Source organism: Neopsephotus bourkii, unplaced genomic scaffold (assembly GCF_033783945.1).
Source record: "Neopsephotus bourkii isolate Nb327-2 ecotype Australia unplaced genomic scaffold, CSIRO-AGI_Nbou_v1 NB_1638, whole genome shotgun sequence".
NCBI classification, from domain to species: domain Eukaryota; kingdom Metazoa; phylum Chordata; class Aves; order Psittaciformes; family Psittacidae; genus Neopsephotus; species Neopsephotus bourkii.
In genome coordinates, this window is record NW_026902113.1 from 8,368,816 (window position 1) to 8,387,245 (window position 18,430).

The 18,430-nt window shown below is 39.4% G+C and overlaps 1 protein-coding gene across 8 annotated transcripts in view; it reads right to left on the reverse strand.

Annotated features, from left to right (window-relative positions):
* Positions 1-543: 543 nt before the first annotated feature.
* Positions 544-18,430, reverse strand: part of SPATA13 (spermatogenesis associated 13) — a 155,214-nt gene continuing 137,327 nt past the window's right edge. For all 8 annotated transcript variants that reach the window (XM_061374423.1, XM_061374418.1, XM_061374421.1 and 5 more), the window contains 8 exons: positions 18,158-18,337; positions 17,114-17,299; positions 14,307-14,486; positions 13,438-13,670; positions 10,882-11,011; positions 10,000-10,372; positions 5,749-5,823; positions 544-4,525 (listed from right to left, as the gene is read on the reverse strand). In XM_061374423.1, the coding sequence (XP_061230407.1) occupies positions 4,344-4,525; positions 5,749-5,823; positions 10,000-10,372; positions 10,882-11,011; positions 13,438-13,670; positions 14,307-14,486; positions 17,114-17,299; positions 18,158-18,337 (1,539 nt within the window). In that variant the 3' untranslated portion in view covers positions 544-4,343. The remainder of the gene's footprint in view (positions 4,526-5,748; positions 5,824-9,999; positions 10,373-10,881; positions 11,012-13,437; positions 13,671-14,306; positions 14,487-17,113; positions 17,300-18,157; positions 18,338-18,430) is intronic.

The window sequence follows — 18,430 nt, forward strand, 5'->3', positions numbered from 1 at the left end:
TTGAGCAGGAAGGACACACGCGTGCCTTTCAGATGTGGTCTCCTGCTCTGTCAGAATAGTGAGAAAGGAATAACTTCCCTGAACCAGAGCAGTAAGCTGAATCTCCAGCAGTGTTGCCCATTGCTCTAACAAGCAGCCAGGTAAGCCTCTTCACACACATTTACAGAACATATCTTTTGGGTGAACCCTTTCAAAAGGTTTTGCTTTTGTTCCAAAGAAAATGAGCATTTGTCCTTCCCCACCTGAACTACAGTACTTGTCACCATGCTCCATTAGCAGGAGCTTTATTAATACAGAAGCTGCATTTGCATTTACTTTCAAGGGGTGCTGTGGGAGCTGTCTGGCAGGACAAAGTAAAGCAGAGTGATCTTGGATGCACACGGCTGGGCAATAACAAGGATGGCTTTTGTCTGAACAATGATTCAACCCCAGAATCAGGTTTAGTAGTTGTTAAAATGAACTTGTGCTGGGAAGTACTGTAGCTGTTACTGGAAAGCTTAAGTAACTGTTTTTTTGCTTTAAAATAATAAATACGACAGTTGATACATTTTTGCATCACAGGGAATATTTTGTAGACAATAGAAAAACTCCACATACATTTTAAAACTGGACAATAAAGTTTTATAAGACACAGCTGAGGAATTTCAGCTTTGTACATTATTTAATTCAAACATGTACAATAAGAGAAAAATAATGGGAATGTAAGTTTGTACTTATTTCCAGAAAATAGATTCATTTGTCAAACAATGTTCCAAGAGTAAATAAACCTTGTAATGCGATTACTTCTGAACAAATGTACATCAAACTACTGGAGTCCTACACATTGTACTTCAGCTGTCAACAGCCAATTCATCTGCTCTGTAGCCAGGACAATTCACTTACAACATGTGTAACAGCACACAGATGGTAAGATGCACAAAGCCATTTATGCAAGATAAAATGTTACAAAATACTTATAAAAAAAAATATATATATGAATGTCATCCCTAGTATTTACAACAAACAGTTTTAAATTAGAGATCGTTCAGAAGGCATCTCCTACATACAAATGCCACAAGTATAGAAAAGAAAGCAGAAAGGCAGTCAAAGAAAGGTACTGTGTTAGCTATGGATGAAGACCTTTGGCTCCAAAACTCTGTTATAATTATCTTCAAAAGACAACTAAACTGTGGAACATTTGAGTAGTCTGTCTTTGAACTCCATTATTACACTGACCACTAAAACTCAATGTGAAATTTAGCATGGCAAGAGCCACTTGTAAAACAATCTTATTATTTTATACATCAAATGCTTTGAGTTAGGTGCAATTATGGTTTGGCATTTTCCTAACTCAGTGGGAACACATTTGAGGACAATTATATTTTACTGCATCTTATGCACAAAGTCTGAGGTTATCTGCTCAGCAGGCCGTCAGGAAGGCTCTGGCCATGCTTTATCTAAATGAGGCACAAATATGCTTAGTAGTTCCCCTAGAACTTTTTATGGTAACTTAAATCATGCAAAAGAGAAGAAGTTGCTGTCATACCTTTCTGATCATATATAAGTTTTGTCATTAGAAGGAGAATCAGGACAAGAGCTGCTAGAATACGAACATTTTAGTAGCTGCAGCTCTTTTTCCCACAGACTCTAAAGTCAGGCTGAACCCTAAGTAAATATTTGTCTTAATTGTTGGATAATGTAATCATGTGTTTTCCTTTAACTATAATTTGTTTAAAAGATTATGGTGTGGTCTGAATTTGGTCTGTCTTGTTATATTTTATCTTAATCTATTGCCAAGACAGATACAGAGTATTATAAAACCACCATGCCTTTACGTAGGGCACTATATGTAAAACTTTCCTGAGTAATCTGCACCATGAAACATTTGCTTTTTTTTATTTCTGACATTTGAGTCTTGAGAAAAAAACTGCTGCATCCAAAACCATATGCAAACATTTCTGTTCATTTTTAGGGCTAAGGCACCAGCACTAGTATGTGGGAAGACCCTCAATGGGCACTGACGTGTCAGAAGATACATCCAAATACCTTTTTTCTCCAGCAGTCCACAGACAGAAAGCATGGAAAGAAGTAAGTTTTAGCAAGGAAACATATGTAAGTAAGTGTGGATCTCCTAACAACCTCTTGTCTGGTTGGGAAAGTTTGGGTGAGCACTGCAATCCAACTTCAGACACTTCCTTTTTGCATCTAGAAAAAGTCTTTTGAAATGTGATTATGAAAAACATAATCTCCACTTCCACAGTACATGCATTGCTTTGGTTCGCAGGCCTGAATGTGGTATACAGCCACAAAAATGGCTATGCAAGAAACACAAAAGGGTTACTCATTTAAGGGAAAGGGCATGCATCCATGCTTGCATTTGGAAGTCTGCTCTGTATGTTTAAATGAGCATTTAGAATTATCTTTAAAAAAAAATCTGAACAGAAATAGCTTGTTCTTAACTGTTTCAGGTCATCTTGTATCACTGTGGGAAGGCAAAAGCAAGGAAGTTCATTATGTAGTGAACAATCCAGCTGAGCAATCCAGACTTTGCATTATTGCTGACCTATGTACACAAGGCATTTGAAATGTACAGTTGTCAAAAGATGTATTTTAAAATCGAAACCACAAACCTGGGCTTTGCAGAAGTTGCCACAAAGTTATTAAATCACAAAATCTAATGACTAGTGGGCTTTACAACACTGACAATAAAAAAAGAAATAGAGGTAACAATAGTAGTAGGAACAAATACATGTTTAAAATAAGGCCTTTTTACATTGCTGTTAAGATGCCTGGCCTCTAGCCCCTTGTTTGTTCTTCATATATTACAGATTCATGACAAAGCTGATTGTGTCCGTTGTCAAAGAATACCCTTGGATCTATCCTTATCATCATATAATGCCCTTAATCAGCAGCATAGGATAAAGCATTGTAAAGACATTCATAGCAAATCAGTTCCGAAAAATACAGTCTTTCTTTCCTTGCATATCACCAGCAGTCTTGTCATTCTTAACGGGAGCTATCAAAGCAGAAACGATCAGTGCTGGAAAATACCAAGATCCTGATTCTTCCTGGTGCCTTTTTAGATGTTATTCTCCCAAATCAACTTCATGTCATAGGCAAATCATAGCAATGCAAATCATGTATTGCATATGCTGGCCAGAGCTGACTTTAATCAATCTTAGTCAGGTTCTCCCCTTCCAATAGAGACTCTGAGACAAAAATCTGCCTTTGGTCCACAGAGTTTCTCTGTCTCCTCCAGTGAGGATTTATCTTTCTTTGTGAAGAGAATTGGTCAAAACCCATTGTCAACTGACTGTGTATAAAGAGCATGAATCCAGACTGCTTCGATATATTTACATTACTACTTATCCACTTTCTAAGTCAAGCTATATGAATATAAAGTGTGAGAACTATGTAACATAGCCAGCAGTCAGCATGTACTGTCTCAACTCTTGACTTTGTACATTCACATTTTCTTTGTTAGAAAACAAAAAAAATACTTTTTACACAGAGAAATAAGCATGTTGGAAATATAAAGAAGAATCTCCCAGGCAAAGAAGTGCGCAAAAAGTGATATAAAAGCTCCATTCTGAAGAGCTTACATGCATGTAGTATATTGCTATGACTGAAATTAATCATTCTGAGATGCCCTGGGCTCCTCTTGTTTCCACTTCTGTGCAATAAATGCACACATATCTTTATAGCTGATTTCACACTCTGTTCATGTTTCTATATGACAGAATAAAATTTCCCTGTTCCAATCTGGAATATGGTAAGGCCTTGCGGGATGTTCTCCTGCCATCTGGCAATTTAATAGAAAAAGACAGCAAGGATTAGGGTGCGCTGAATTCTGCAATGGCTGGTTAATTGCATGGGATGTCTCCACCTGATTTTAATAGGTGGTCTCACCTCAGTGCTCCAAAAGGAAGGAGAAAACTCTCCTAAGATTCCTTGCTTATACACCACTAAGGAAAAATTCCTCCCTATCCTAAATTTGGCCATCAACACAAGGTTAAGAAAAATGAAATGTTACAAAGACCTGAATTATTCCATCGCTACTTCAACATAACTAAGAAACAAAGATCAAATACTGCTGCTTCAGAGTGACAACAAGTTGTCTCTGTCAGAAGGGAGACTGCTCTTCATCAGCAATGATGGCACTTGGCAACATTGACTTCAGAGCTGTCTTAAGAAACTTCATTCTTCTTCTAGCCAAAGGCTGCATTTCTGGCTCAAGGGAGGCCAAGGTTTTGCCTTCATAACTGGAGAGTCACTGAGCTCAAATAAGCTCCACCACTTCTCCAAGGTCCTTCTCTGGAGTAAGTCTCCCACCATGCTGATGTCCTTCCCAGGTCCTTGGCCTCTCACTTTTTAAAGGGGGTGAGTTTGTTGAAGGTATGCCAGAAGAGGGACGGCTTCCGCTTGGGTTCCGCCAGGGCAAAAACCTGCTGCTGTGGGATGCTGGTAGGCACAGTGATGTGGCGCTGATGAATAGGATGCAGGCTTTGGTGTGGAGGAGGCACAGGACAGCCGTTATAGCTTACACCTGCAAAAGGAACAGTTTCAGAAAGCATGAGACAACAGCACTTCCAATACTGGGAAAACTGCACAGGACCATGGGACAAACTCAGTGGTCAATAAAGCTGGTATAAATTTTGCCATGATCCTGAATGGAAGCACTAGCAATGGTTAACATTTTCTGATGTTAGACTTTTTAACTGCTGCATTGATTGGCTAAAGAAGAGAATAACACCACTAAAAATAACATTACAGAACTACCAAATATAAGCTGCAGTTTCACATAGCCTGGCTGTATTGTTTATACAAGTAAATTCTGTTTTTTTCAAAGGAATAACTTAACACAGTAGATACTTCTATTTCAGTCAACTATCAGAATAAGGGTGGGTAAAATGTTGGTACAAAAAATTTGTTATTTATTCCATTCTGAAAATGTTTTTCCATGGCAATATTCTCAGACTTTGACCTTTGTGCATTCTGAACAGAATCTCCTGATCACAATTTTCAGCCACTCCCTGAAAATATAGTCAGGTTTGATAGGTATCTAGTGATTGATAAAGAGAAAATGCTTTAATAATATTATTGCCACAGAGCAGAGGACCACTTAATGCCAACTCCATCACTCCTAAATTCAGGCTTAATTTGGTCCAAATTTCTCACTTTATTTTCTCAACACACTGGAGATTTATCCAAATTTGCTTTAAGATGGAAAAGGACAAAATCACAACATACTTCTTTCTGAGAGAGAAAAGAAATAAAAAAGCTGTTTCCAAAGTAACACATTTCTAGTCCATCCTAGCCTAGGAGAGAAGGAAACCTTTTCTAGTGTGTTATCACAAATACAGCAATGTGTGGCTTGCAGAAGGAATGTCTAACAAAGCACAGAATTGCCAAAGAAGAACAAGCTGTTTGAGTAAAAGCAAAGGAAGGAATAAGTAATTCCATTTCTTGTTCAGTTTCTGCATCTGCTTTCTTACATTCTTCAATAAACTGCTTGCCTTACATCTTGAGTTCTTCTCTAGTAAAGAGGATACTGACTTGCCTGTCTGAGGAATACTCAGTAAACAGTTTACACAGGCATTGGAATTTGATATTAAAATACAGCTTAATAGAAATTATTTAATAACAATGTAATTCCATATAAACTATGAACATTTTTAGAAGATTGAAGAACCCCACCTTAGCCAGACTGAGCTATTTCCTAACATGAAGAATACTGAGTAAGTATGTAAAGCAACTCTGAACACTCACCTTTAATCTTTCCATGTCTTGACTTACGGGCATTCTGCATGGCTTGTACCTTCTGGTTTTCTGAGATTTCCATTCCTATGTCAGAGTGTAAATTAAGGCACTGGTATAAAAATGCTGCATCTAATACTTGATTAAATTAATTTAAAACAAAAAAGTAAACTATATTTCAAATAATTTTTACTAAATCTTAATAGTAATATACATTAAATTTTTAGAAGTACATTTTACTTCATCATATAAATTTTTTCACTGGGATAACAATAAGAACATTCATGTGCCTGCTAATTACTGGGAAAAGCTGCTTTCTAGTTCCTGCAAATGGCAATCACTAGGGAACTCACCACATTAAAAAGTTCTTTTTATAGCCAAGTCCAGATAACAAGAGATTTAAAAATAAAAGTGTAAATTAACACTTCTACAAGACACCAAGTAGTAGATCACAAATGCAGAATCTGTTTCTTTTTTCACTCACTCCAAGCTAACTTGGGGTAACAAATTGAAGTCACTGGTATTATAGTAGTACAAATGTGGGTATCTTTGCCTCCACCCAGAGGAGACAGCATCACATAATCTTAAAGACACCAAAGCAGGTTGTGATGTGATTGGGGCTGCATCAGATTGGAACTGGATGTCTCACTCTGGTTTCTCATGTGCTTGTTTGCATACTTGTATATCTTACATGATGCTATAGTATGTGGCCAATCCTATGCTATTTACTATCACGTGATAGGTGTATGACTAATCTGTGCTGAGTACAGGGATGCCAGACATCTGCTATGAAAAGTAACACCAGTGACTGGTGTCGTCTGAGCCCATGTACAGGCACTACAGTTTCCCTGTGTCCAAGACAGCTGAGATACATGGATATGTTACATTTGCACAAGGAGACAACAGGGTGCACACACAGTCATTCATTTCATTCATATGCACATAAAGAGCACAGCAGCTGTGATTCAAAGTCAGAAGCATCTGGTTTGGTTCTATTTTGCATTTTCCCATACTTCCCTACACTTTTAAAATTCCTCTACTTTTTCTAGTTTCAACTTATGAATAAGTTACTACAAATCAGCCTATTAACTAACACTAAAACAGCATTAAGACATAATTTCGGGCTAGCAGAAGATTATTTTATTCTGGAGGGTTTTTATCCCTTTATAGAAACATGGAAACAACAACAACAACAAAAAAAAAAGCTATTTCATCAAAAGAGATCAGACCACTTTCTTAGGGTTACTATTAGTGGCTTGGAGAAGAATTTTTTGGCTGTGGCCTTCTTTTCCCATATATTCATAAAAGCTAAGAAAAGCTAGATATGGTTTGGGAGACAGTGACTAGCACCAAAGTGTCTTTGGAAATACAAATAAAATGCCATTTGCAGGTCTTAATTGGAAGAGTATGTGCTTGTTCTCTGAGTGGTTAGATCAGAGGCTTTGTGTGAAGACCAACAATATAGCTTACAAAATCAACAAGATAAATTTAAACCTGAGGTTGAGAATACTGGCTCCTTTCCACTGGTTTTGGCTAAAGGAAACGTTCAATTATGCAGAAGAAAGAAAAAGAAGAAAAGAAGCAGTCTTCTAAGTAAGGAAGAAAACAAGCCACTGTGACTCACAAGACCAGAGGGACATCAGTTATTGCAACTCAGCTGTCTTTCCTCTGGTGCATGATACATGTCCCAAAACAGGTACATCAGAAGAATGAGTTGCAACATTTGAAAAGAAAATTTCCAGAAGGCTGGATGTTACACAGGCAAAAAAGACTGCACGTGCCTTTGTGCCTTTATAAAAAATACAGTTTCTCTTTATACTGAATTTTCTTCTATTGCACGGTGCCAGAGGAGCAGCAAGCACAAAGGACCCTCCCTTGCAATCCTCACGCTCAGCACCATGGGAATCTGTGATCCAGCCCTAAATAAGGGTTAGTGCCATTATTACAAACCACATTGTTAACCACTGCCACTACCACCACTGTTGAGTGAGTACCCTTTTGAATATCATATGTTAAACAGGGGGAAGCTCAGGTTAGATGTAAGGAAGAAGTTCTTTACTGCAAGGGTGGTGAGGCACTGGAATGGGCTGCCCAAGGAAGTTGTGAATGCTCGACCCCTGGCAGTGTTCAAGGCCAAGTTGGACAGAGCCATGGCTTATGGTGTGGTGCCCCTATCCATGGCAGGGGTGTGGGAACTAGATTAACTTAAGGTCCTTTCCAACCCTAACTATTCTATGATTCTATGTTGGTTTTCGTGAGGTCCCACTAGAGTAAATAACGACATTGAGGGCTACAGCTGCTACTGTTTTTCAGTTTCCTCATGCTTGGGGATTTCTGCAGCAGTGTCACTTAGGAGTGGTAACACCCCACTGCTTGCAAAAGACAGAACTGCTGCTGCCCAAGGCAGGCATTAGTGTGAGCCTCAGAAGCATCCTGACATACAGCATTTATCCCACTCAACACACTCTTCTGGTGCTCCATAAAGCACCCACTGCAGGAGGAGGTGTAGATACAGATTTGAAGAGCTCAGTAATGCTCCTCAGAAAGGATGGGAATGGAAAATGCTCACATTTTATCTTCTTTTGCCCAGTCGTGCTCACAGCAGTGCAGGAGCTGTGATTTATTCCGTATTGTCCTTCCACATGACTGTAATACTGTTCTCATATGCTGGAATGGAGGCTTCCAGTAACTTTGTTGTAAGAGGGATTGTTGGGATGCTCATCATCAGAGTATCTGCACTGCTTTATTACCTGCTGATCACCTTCACCCTTTTGCAATATCCACTTTGGTTTACAGTTCTGTTTAGGTGAACTAGGAAAGGCAGCCACCAGCCATCCCCATGAGCAAAAGGTGACAGAACAAACTCCACATAGAGCAACCTGTGAAAGCTATCAGTGCTGTGCCCAACAGGGTCATAATGTCACACCATGATGTTCAGAAGAATTGGGTTTGGAAAAGTTTCATGAAAGTTTAGCTGTGGCTGCTTCATTTTGGTCTAGTCTGGAGATATCTGGGGTTAATTGCAACAGTTGGTGCCATGGAGAAGAGTTAAAACTGATTTTAGAGTATGAATTGGTAAAGTTGAAAATATTTTCTTCAGCTTACAGGCTATCTACAACACATGGAGGAGGCCTTATTTTATTGCATTTAAAAAAGTACCAAACATGAAAAAGCCACTAAGATGAAAAGCTTTAAATTTGTAATCCAGGGGTTATTCTTGTCTTTCTCTTCTTCTGATCAGGTGTTTTAAGTGAACATGAAATATGAGATTTGGCATCTTGTTTACATTTTAATAACTTTTGAGTTACATCATCCACTGCACTGCATTTCCAGTTTTAATCTGCTGTCATCTACAGCCTAAGCCTGAAGAGTGTTATAAAAAGGGTAAGTTCTCCTGCAGTCAACACACAGATGCACTAATATTTTTCTTACTTCTTTAGAAATATTAGAGAGAGAATTAGTTTTCTTATTAGCATTGTTTTCTTCTTTGTGTGTGTTTTGCCAATGAAACCTTACTGGAGCTAGTGTCACTGATCTTAAAGGAAGCATGAAAATGAGACACACACTCCATCAGTCCCCTCTGGCCTTCCCCCCAAAAAAAAAAAAGACCACCAAAAAAATCCAATCCTAAACATATATTCACATGGAAGACACTGTCTTTAGAGTGTCCCACAGGCACAGCCTAGAGCTGATCCTAGGAATTTCTACCTTTATTCCTGCTCACTGAAGGATAGGATTCATTTCTCTATAAACTGCACAGTGGTGCTATTGTTCGGTTTGTAACTAATGATACCATGCAACTGCACAGGTCTCCTGGATCCAGGAGGTGTCATATTGTAACATGGACAGTATAAATCTACAATTATTGCTGCGTGGCTTTATAACAAAGTGTCCTTTATGAACAGATGTTTTGGGCTAATGATGCATATAAAAGTGCTAGGATTTTGGATGGATTTTTACTATTGATCGGTCTTGGTGAATTGCATCTTGTATATCATATCTCATTCTGCTCCCTAATGCACCAGAATGACATGGGTTACACTGTGATATGGATGTTATAACTAACTGCCCTGGGTCTCTGGCCCACATTTGCAGGTCAAACACACCTGAAGAGGCTTCACTTACACTAAAGGTCATGCTGGTTAAGAAAGAGACACCAGTTCCAGAAGGCAGAGTGCACATCTGCACAATGCATAAAGTGCAAAAGCAAGAACATTCCCCTTTGTTTTTACCACCTTTTAGAGAGGAAATCCTTACACTCACCCATTTCCTTGTCTTCCTGAACCCTTCTCCTTTCATTCTTGCAGGCCTCCATCCATTTCTTTTTATCCTCCTGTTTTTTTGCACAGAACAAATGAATTTCTTCTGTTGCTCTGTTTATTATCTTAAAAGCATTCTTGACATTAATGTTAAAGTCTTTGTCTCTGCCATCTTCAGTGTCCATAATTTCCATCTCATCCATGTCAATACGATCCTTATAATACAAGATGTCCCTTCTCAGTAAGTCCTTCTTACAGAACACAAGCTGATGGTCAAAAAGGAAGAAAGTCCTCTGCTGGCTTTTGCCTTGCTTTGATATTTTGGTCAGTTCTCCCGAGTGGATCAGTTCTGAGCTTCTGGCTAACACATCTGGTCCCTGAGAAGATATATATACATGAGGTAAATAGCACATTAAGATCTTACTGTGTGCCTAACCGGTCTTATCTTATAATCAGGTCTTAAGTTCATTAATTTTTTTTGCATTTTTATTAGTAGATTTGAAAATGTCATAGAATGTAGTTAATCTGATACAGGCAAACTCAACGAATGTGATTCTGCTCTACTGGAGGAGGAAACTCATGACAGTCAGTGAAGGAGGTTCAAGTTCTGAAAGAACCACCAAAAATCCAAAGGCGATTCAATACGTCGAGCACTTCTAAAAAATCTGTTTTGTCATCTCAAAGACAAGTGTCCATGTTAATAAAAGCTGGTCTTCCTGATTTATAAACAGGTAATCAGTAACAGAACCAGTGCAAATGAAGCAACTGGACTTTTAACTCAGCAGCGACCATAAACAACCTACTATGCAGAAAAACATATCCTGCAGAGGACATGAAGTACTGTACACAGTACCTTTGGTCAGGAAAGGGACAGGCTGACACTTACCTCCCAGCCTACGATAGAGACCTGCCAACATGCAATCTTGTCTATGCTTTCTAGTCTGCGTTTTCGCTCATTGATCAGGCACGCTACATTCTTCATAGCCTCATATGCAGCTTTTATGTTGTTATAATCACTGCGAAATGTAAGCACGTTTCAAAGATCACTTATGCAATGGATATGATGCAATCACAAAATGCGACACGGTGCTTGAATTATTAGCCCACATTGCCCATGTATACCTCTAACTCAGAGTACTGAAGTAAGGGAAACCTGATTTTCAGCTACCCTGAACTTCACATGGTGGTATGTAAAATTCAGTGCTGCCGTATTGCTAAGCAAATTATTAAACTTGTGGAAGGAAGCAGAGGAGGTAGGTTAATGATTGCAATACTGTCTCTACTGAAAACAGTGATAGAACTCCCAGTGATCTCAGTGATATCCACATTTCACCAAAGGAAACTTTTTTTAAGCACAGTTTTAGTGGGATTTTATTGGGAAGGGCATTCCTTTAATTACAGTATTTTCTCCTTCGTGTTCCCATGGGATCAATAAATGCAAATAAAGAATTCTATATGGGCAAAAAATATACTGAAAGCAACCTCAAATGGGGTGAGTGAGGGACCAAGGACACGGGCACCAAAGAGAGGAATTAAAAAAGACAATGCTCACAAAATGACCTGTTTTCATGGAACAAGTGCATGAAAGCCAAGACAGCCACCTTCCCCTTCCTGTTCCAGCTCAAATGCAAGCCTCCTGTCCTTCCATTGCTCTGCTCCCCTTATGCTTATGAATCTCCCCAGGTTTTCATTCCCCCATGAATAGTCTACATCACTCCTTTACCTTCCTCAAATGAACTCTCTGAGATGAGAGAAGGAAAGAGACATATATCTTGTCTTAGAGTCCCAGAACAGCAGTTGCCTTCCCTCCTTTATCAGAATGCCTCTTGCAGAAAAGGAAGCCAGAAGTAGAAAACAGCACGAGCCAGAAATAATCATGCAAAGAGGCTGGCCTCACTGTCCTTTTTATCTGTTTCTGTCTCAGTTCCTATTTCCTTCAGCTGCTGCTGATGGATGAGATTCTCTTACATCTGCGCATTATTCTCCTCTCTCTATTTATATCCATAGAAACTCTTTTCTGCCACGCTGTATACAAAAAGTGAGATTAACAATAACAGGATCCTACTAACATCAGGGAGGTGGCCCACAGGGTGACCGCATGATATCCACGCTGCTACTCTTGCCCTTCCTTATCTCAGTTCCTTCTTACCCTGTTGGCATGTTATTCCACATTAGCTGCATAAACCGTGGCCTTCATGGCAGGCTGAGCACACTGGATCTTCCAACTTTTTATAAAAATAAATCAAAAAGCTACCCAAAAACCCCAGTTGGCTGAAGCTTTACCAGGGCTCCATGTGGGTGTAGGTCTGCCTGTGAGCATCTCTGTACAACAGATGCCTGTCTGTGTTTGCAGGCATCTCTGGATGCTGTACCACAGATGAGGAAAACAGGTACTATAGGTGGAAGGTAGCAAGACCTTGCTGTCACTTCATCTGCAGGTTTAATAGCTCAGAGAATAATCTTTCTAGATTAGTAGCAGTGAAAGAAATACCCATGTTAGTAATTGTTCTTGCAGGACTTCCCAGGTAGCCACTGAATTGAACGGGGACATTTCACAGCTGAACATCAGTATTTCACATCCCCTTCAATGCAATACTTCACATTTTTCAATGCATTTTTCAATACAATACTTCACATTTTGCCCCTGACAAAAAAAAAACAACCAACCTGGTCTCCAAGGGGAGTTTTCTCAAGGTTAAAGAAGTGCAGAGTTTGGCCAAGGAAGCATTGCCTCAGGCTGCACTTGGACTGTGAGCACAAGGGTCACAATGGAACAACTTTCTTGCAGTGTACAAGGTAAAAAGGCAGACATTTAAAGATAAAATCTTAATTTAGTCAAATATTTAATCAGGCCAGGGATATACTAGAGAGGGTAATAATCTGCAACTTCAATTCTTATCTACCCCAGCTGGAAGTCTAATATCTGGACGTTATTGCAAATGAAGGCAAAGTTCATTACTAATAATTTCCTAAAATATTACCTCCAAGCTTGCTTAGATTGTGTTGGGTTTTTTTTCTAAGGCCTTCTTTGCCTTTTCTTGTGTCCACAATATTTACGCAGCCTCCTCCTTTCTTCTGTGGATTTCCTTCTCCTTCATTTCTTTGACACATCAGTGCTCTTTTTTCCACTCTGATTTACACATCCCTCTCTGCATCCTATTTCAGCACCTTCTTCCTTTCCTTCTCCCTCTTTCAGTTATTCCTCATTCTATGCTGAATCCTGCCAGTCCCCTGTGCTGCATTTCCAGGTACTGTTTTTGTTAATGTTTGTGATGGTCTCAAGATGCCCATTTTAGTAAGAAGCTCATGTCTGTAGCGGTCAATGGGAGCTTTGTCCCTGATCTCACAAGCTTCTGTGTTGTGTCACCCAGGAAGCTTGAGTAATTAGGTGTTATTAACGTTATACAAATCTTATAATATTTATTTTTATTCATTCTCTCACCTGTGCTCCTGTGTGGTGTATTTGAGTAATTCTGCAAGCTGCAGGGGGTATTTGCAGATTTTCTGAACAGGCGTGAGAAGAAAACCATCAATGGCAATGTCAATCATCTGCTGAAGCAAGCGACAAGCCTCAAAGAAGTGACGGTATTTGCCCTGTTTCATTAGGTTGGAAAGTTCAGCGCAGGCACTGGGATGATTGTTACAGTACTCCGAATAAATTGCAAAGCCTTCTTGCTATTAAAAAAAAAAAAAAAAATCAAAGCTTTAACTAAAGTATTTGTCTATAAAGGGGAAGGCTATTTTTGTAACATTGATTATATCTGATTAATTAACCCATTCCTTATATTGTTTCCAGGCTGATCAACCTTTGAAGTAGGCAGAAATCTACTTTGTTACTGCCAAAACTATGTATTTTCTTTGCCAGAACACGGTGATAGAGGCCCTCATTGAGAGAGGATAATCAAATCCACTTTAAAGTACTTTTCTTTGGGGAAGACAGCTATAGGCTTATCAAGTGCGTATCATGAACTCGCAGCCTCTTTCCCCACCACCTTCTTTCCTTATTTTCTTTAGGAAGTTTTTGCATGTCCCATGTAAGATCACTGCAAATAGTACAGCTCATCTGTGATCATTACAGTTCTGATTAGGAAACAGAACTGTACACAAAGTTACATGCTTGCTAAAGATAAGGAGAAATCTAAAACATTTAAACAATTCTTTAATAGCAAATTATTTTGCATTCTAAAATAATACACATAGTTTAGTATTTGATAAGCACTTGTTGCTAAGATCCCTTCCTAACATGATAACTCAGCATTTTCTTATCATATTTTGCTAATTTCGTAAATAAAATTGACTTTTGCAACGTACATGTTGAAGAAAACATGACCCTATTTTGCTTAGATGAGGTTCCTCTTTGTTGTACTGTTTCTCAAGATCCTTCAGAAACTTCCTTTGGAACTTGTAAATATCTTCGATATTTCCAAAAATGGTGCTTAGCTGAGCTGTGGTGAACATTCCTGTATGTTTGCGACACTGACGAATATAACCCTGCAAATAAAATTAAAAACACTCTTCAGCGTGAAGATGTGAAAACAGGTTCTATCCTGAACAAGCCCATTTGAGCTGGCAAAACCCCTGTGATCAACATGCAGGTGAGTGGTTTCCCACCCCTAAACACACACACACAGACATGCAATTTCCCATCTGCATCTAAAATGCTTACACATTGACTCTTGCAGTCCAAATTCCTCCCACAGTGCCATAAATGAATCAGAGAACCAGAAACCTGCAGAGTGTGTAAAGCCCATTTGCATCTCCTTGTAATGACCACCCACCAAGCTGAAGGCAAGCCCGGTGTAAGGCTTCATTCATGCTCCTACTTCAGCTGCTATGCTTTTTAGTAGCAATTTCTATTGTGCCATAACAATTCTTCTCTGTGCAGGTGAGAACAAGCCCTAAAATAGTTCATTAAAGGATGGTTTCTACGAGGGTTAAAGTACTAGTTCCTTAACCACTACGTAAGTATGGCACAGTCTAAGTTTTGCCAGAGAAACAAAATGAAGAACATACTATGAGGCATTCAGAATGCTGCTGTTGGTAAAATCTGTATGGTACTGGCAAGACTGCACATAAAAATGCAGTTTATTTTCTAGTTCTTTTTCCTTTACTTGCAAGAACATCACAGGGGTCCAGTTCACTTGGTTTGTATGCAGTGTTAAGTAGACACACAACTGAGTCCTCTGCCATCAGTAATGGACATTACATTGCACTGGCATTTGCATAACTAAGAAACAAAGATAGATCAGAGGCCTCTCAGGGCTTAAATATTCAGCAGCAGCTGCCACACACAGCCAGCACATCCTTAGGTACGTGTTCCACAAAGCTGAGCATGGCAAGAATATAGTGCAGGGGCTGAATATCATAGACTGTTTTGCGCTGGTAGGGACCTTAAAGATCATATAGGTCCGACACCCCTGCCATGGGCAGGGACACCTTCCTCTAGACCAGGAATACCCAGGATTAGCTGCTGTGCTCATACTTTCATATCAGCTATGGTGCCAGGGTGCAGATGAGTATGAAGGTTAACTGGTGTAATGGGGGTTATCTAACAGGGTCCTACGTTTGGTGGCTTTCAGGGAGGTTTCCCCAGAATTACTTTGGGAGCAGACAGCTGTAAAAAGCCTTGCAATTGCTCCGGTGAGGTTTACCAGGAAATAACTCTGAATACTGCTGGCACTGTTTTGAATATTCCTGTCTCCCCACAGCCATCTGCTTTGAGATCTGTACAGTGGCTATGTTGCAAGTCAGCTACTACATTTACTGCTGTTAGGAGGATAACTCCAACAAGGAAAACTAATCCCTGTGCAGCTCTTGTAATGTGGACTACAGACACTTACTGTATGTAATTTACTTTTCTGGGTATGCTCCAGCTAAATGACCCTGACTGCACCAGCCATAATGACTCACTGTAGTACAGAGTTTGCAAATTTTGATTACCATCTGTAGTAGCTTTTCTGGCTTAGTCTTATTTATTTTCAGCTTTACATCCTACTTGCATCACTTTACAGATTCACTCTGAGGAAAGCAGACCACCCCTACTCCAGACGTTGAACATGGAGCATCACTTTTCTACTTGGAAAATGTGTGTTTTCTCTCTTGGACTAAACTCAGAGGCATGCCAGATTTTAAAAAAGAGGTATGGAATATATGTGTTAGAAAAAGATAATTAATAATATCAGTATAAGAATTAGTAGGTCAGTAAAATATGAAAAGTCATGTCCTAGAACTCATGCTGTCAGTGAACAATGTCAGAGAACTATGGCAGCAACACAGCTGCATGTAAAAATTTCTCCCTGATCTTTCAGGCACACAGTCAACCTCACTAGCTTAGGTAAACAGCAAATCTAAATGACAAAACCTGCATTTAATGCTTTAAAATTAGCCCATTAGCAACCAATTTTTGCCTTTTTGTTTCCACTTTTTTCTTTCTTGAAAATGCATGAAAAAAGCCTGATCTAACACCAAAACAACCCCAAAACCCACTGCTGTCTTGTCTGTTTTGTTGTCAGTGAAAGCACCTAACAGTGAGTGATGGACTAAAGGATGACTACATGACAAATACTGAGTGACTTTGCAAACTAAGGGTACAAAGAATATTTTGATAGGTTGCTTAGCACCCTTCCAGATGCTAACCACAAATATAAGTCAAATACAGGTCAAATGCATCACAGTCCACACAAGAAGAGGCAAACTTCAGTGAAAAGTATCAAGTAGCTTTTTGTCCAAGTGTGGGCCTCCAACAAAAAAATGTTACTTTCAAAAAGTTGAACTGTAATTGATTTTATTAAAGTTACTGAAAGTTTTCTACCTAAACCAAGTGGCAAAAAGTTCTGAATAAACTCAACTTCCTTCTCTCACTATTCTGGAAATAGTGGTCAGGCAAGCAAAGCACTTTTTCCATGCCAAAGGTGGAATGTTTGGGTTTTTTTAAAGGAAGCAGTGCCTTGTGGCAGCCAGCAGGGAGGAAATCTATAAGAGGGCAGAAGAAGGGTCTGACTGACAGCCTCAGAAGAACAACTGGGAATATTCTCCTATAACAAATCACTCCGGTTCTCAACTTATATGGAGTATTTTATTCACACTAGGGCAGAATGCCCTTAGGTAAAAGCATGTACCTCACAGATGTCCTTGAGATGCTTGATATAGACTCGTTCTGTGTTCATAATTTCCTGTATAACATTGGTTCTCATCTGATCCTTGTTTTCAGCTGCTTTCTGGCGATGCTTGCTAGTATCTGCATCTTGTTCTTCATCCTGAATACTACTCCCATTTTCTGGCACTTCTTCCTGATTAACTCGCAGCTGCGGCCAAAACAAACAAAGCAAGCTACAGTAAAGCAGCAAACTTTTACAAAAGGTGACAAAACAGTTACAAACTTCTTACAGTCAAGAGAGGACTTGCTATGGAAATGTGCTGCCTGTTATTTTTCAGACTTGAACTTATTTCTGACCCTCATTCATAGTTCGTGTTATTTTAGCCAAGCCAGCATATGAGTAAAAATTACAAAAGTAGGCAACTCGAACACTCTTAACTAGTCTCCCTCTACCCCAGTTCCCCACCTACACAGTATGGATAACAGCACCTTCTTATTTGACTTCGTCTGATTGCCCATACTGGCTGGAGAGCAAGGAACGGCATAGGCAGGAACCATCTCTTGTGCTTTATGTAGAACTTTATCCAGTGTGGCTCAGGCTTCATTACAGGCTCTCAAAAAGTATTTACATTAATCTCTAAAACATGGTTCAATTTTATGAAACTCATGAGTTACACTGTCATTAATCTGGCTGAGTTCTAACTGGGGAGTTCAGACTGTGAACCAGATTCCTACACAATGTTGTGATAATAAATTAAGCCCTATTTTGCCAAGAAATCCCTGCAGCATAGCTTTCCCTGCTCGCCTGTGAAAGATGATGTGTCCTTTCTGTATAGACTGATTGCTCCCAGTTGAGCTTTCTGCTGCCCTCATTTCTGCTTGAGAAATTCCTTTGGTTACAAAAGGACCACAAAAGGAAGAAGCCAGATTAAAAGGTGCGAAAGGAGCTAAGGAATCTTGGGGTGTGATTCTCTATGGCTTTTTTCCTTGTGAAGTCATTAGAAGTTGCACCACTGATGTTCAGATACAAAGATGCAGAGATCACTTGTGTAAGACAATTACTCACCCTGACAAAGCTCGCTGGAAACCAGGCTTCCTTATCCTCATTTCTTCCCCACCACCAGTCTTTGTTGGAAGCTTCTAGAACTCTAATGACATCTCCAGCTTTGAAGCCCAGCTCTTGATCATCCATAGTCACATGGTCCCAAAGGGCTTCTGCATAGACAATACTGCCATCGCTTATTAGCTGAGATGGGAAGAAAAGGAGGTTGTGAAGGACAAGGGATAAACAACTTAACTGTTTGTGAACTACTAAAAGACCAAAACACCTCCACAGAGT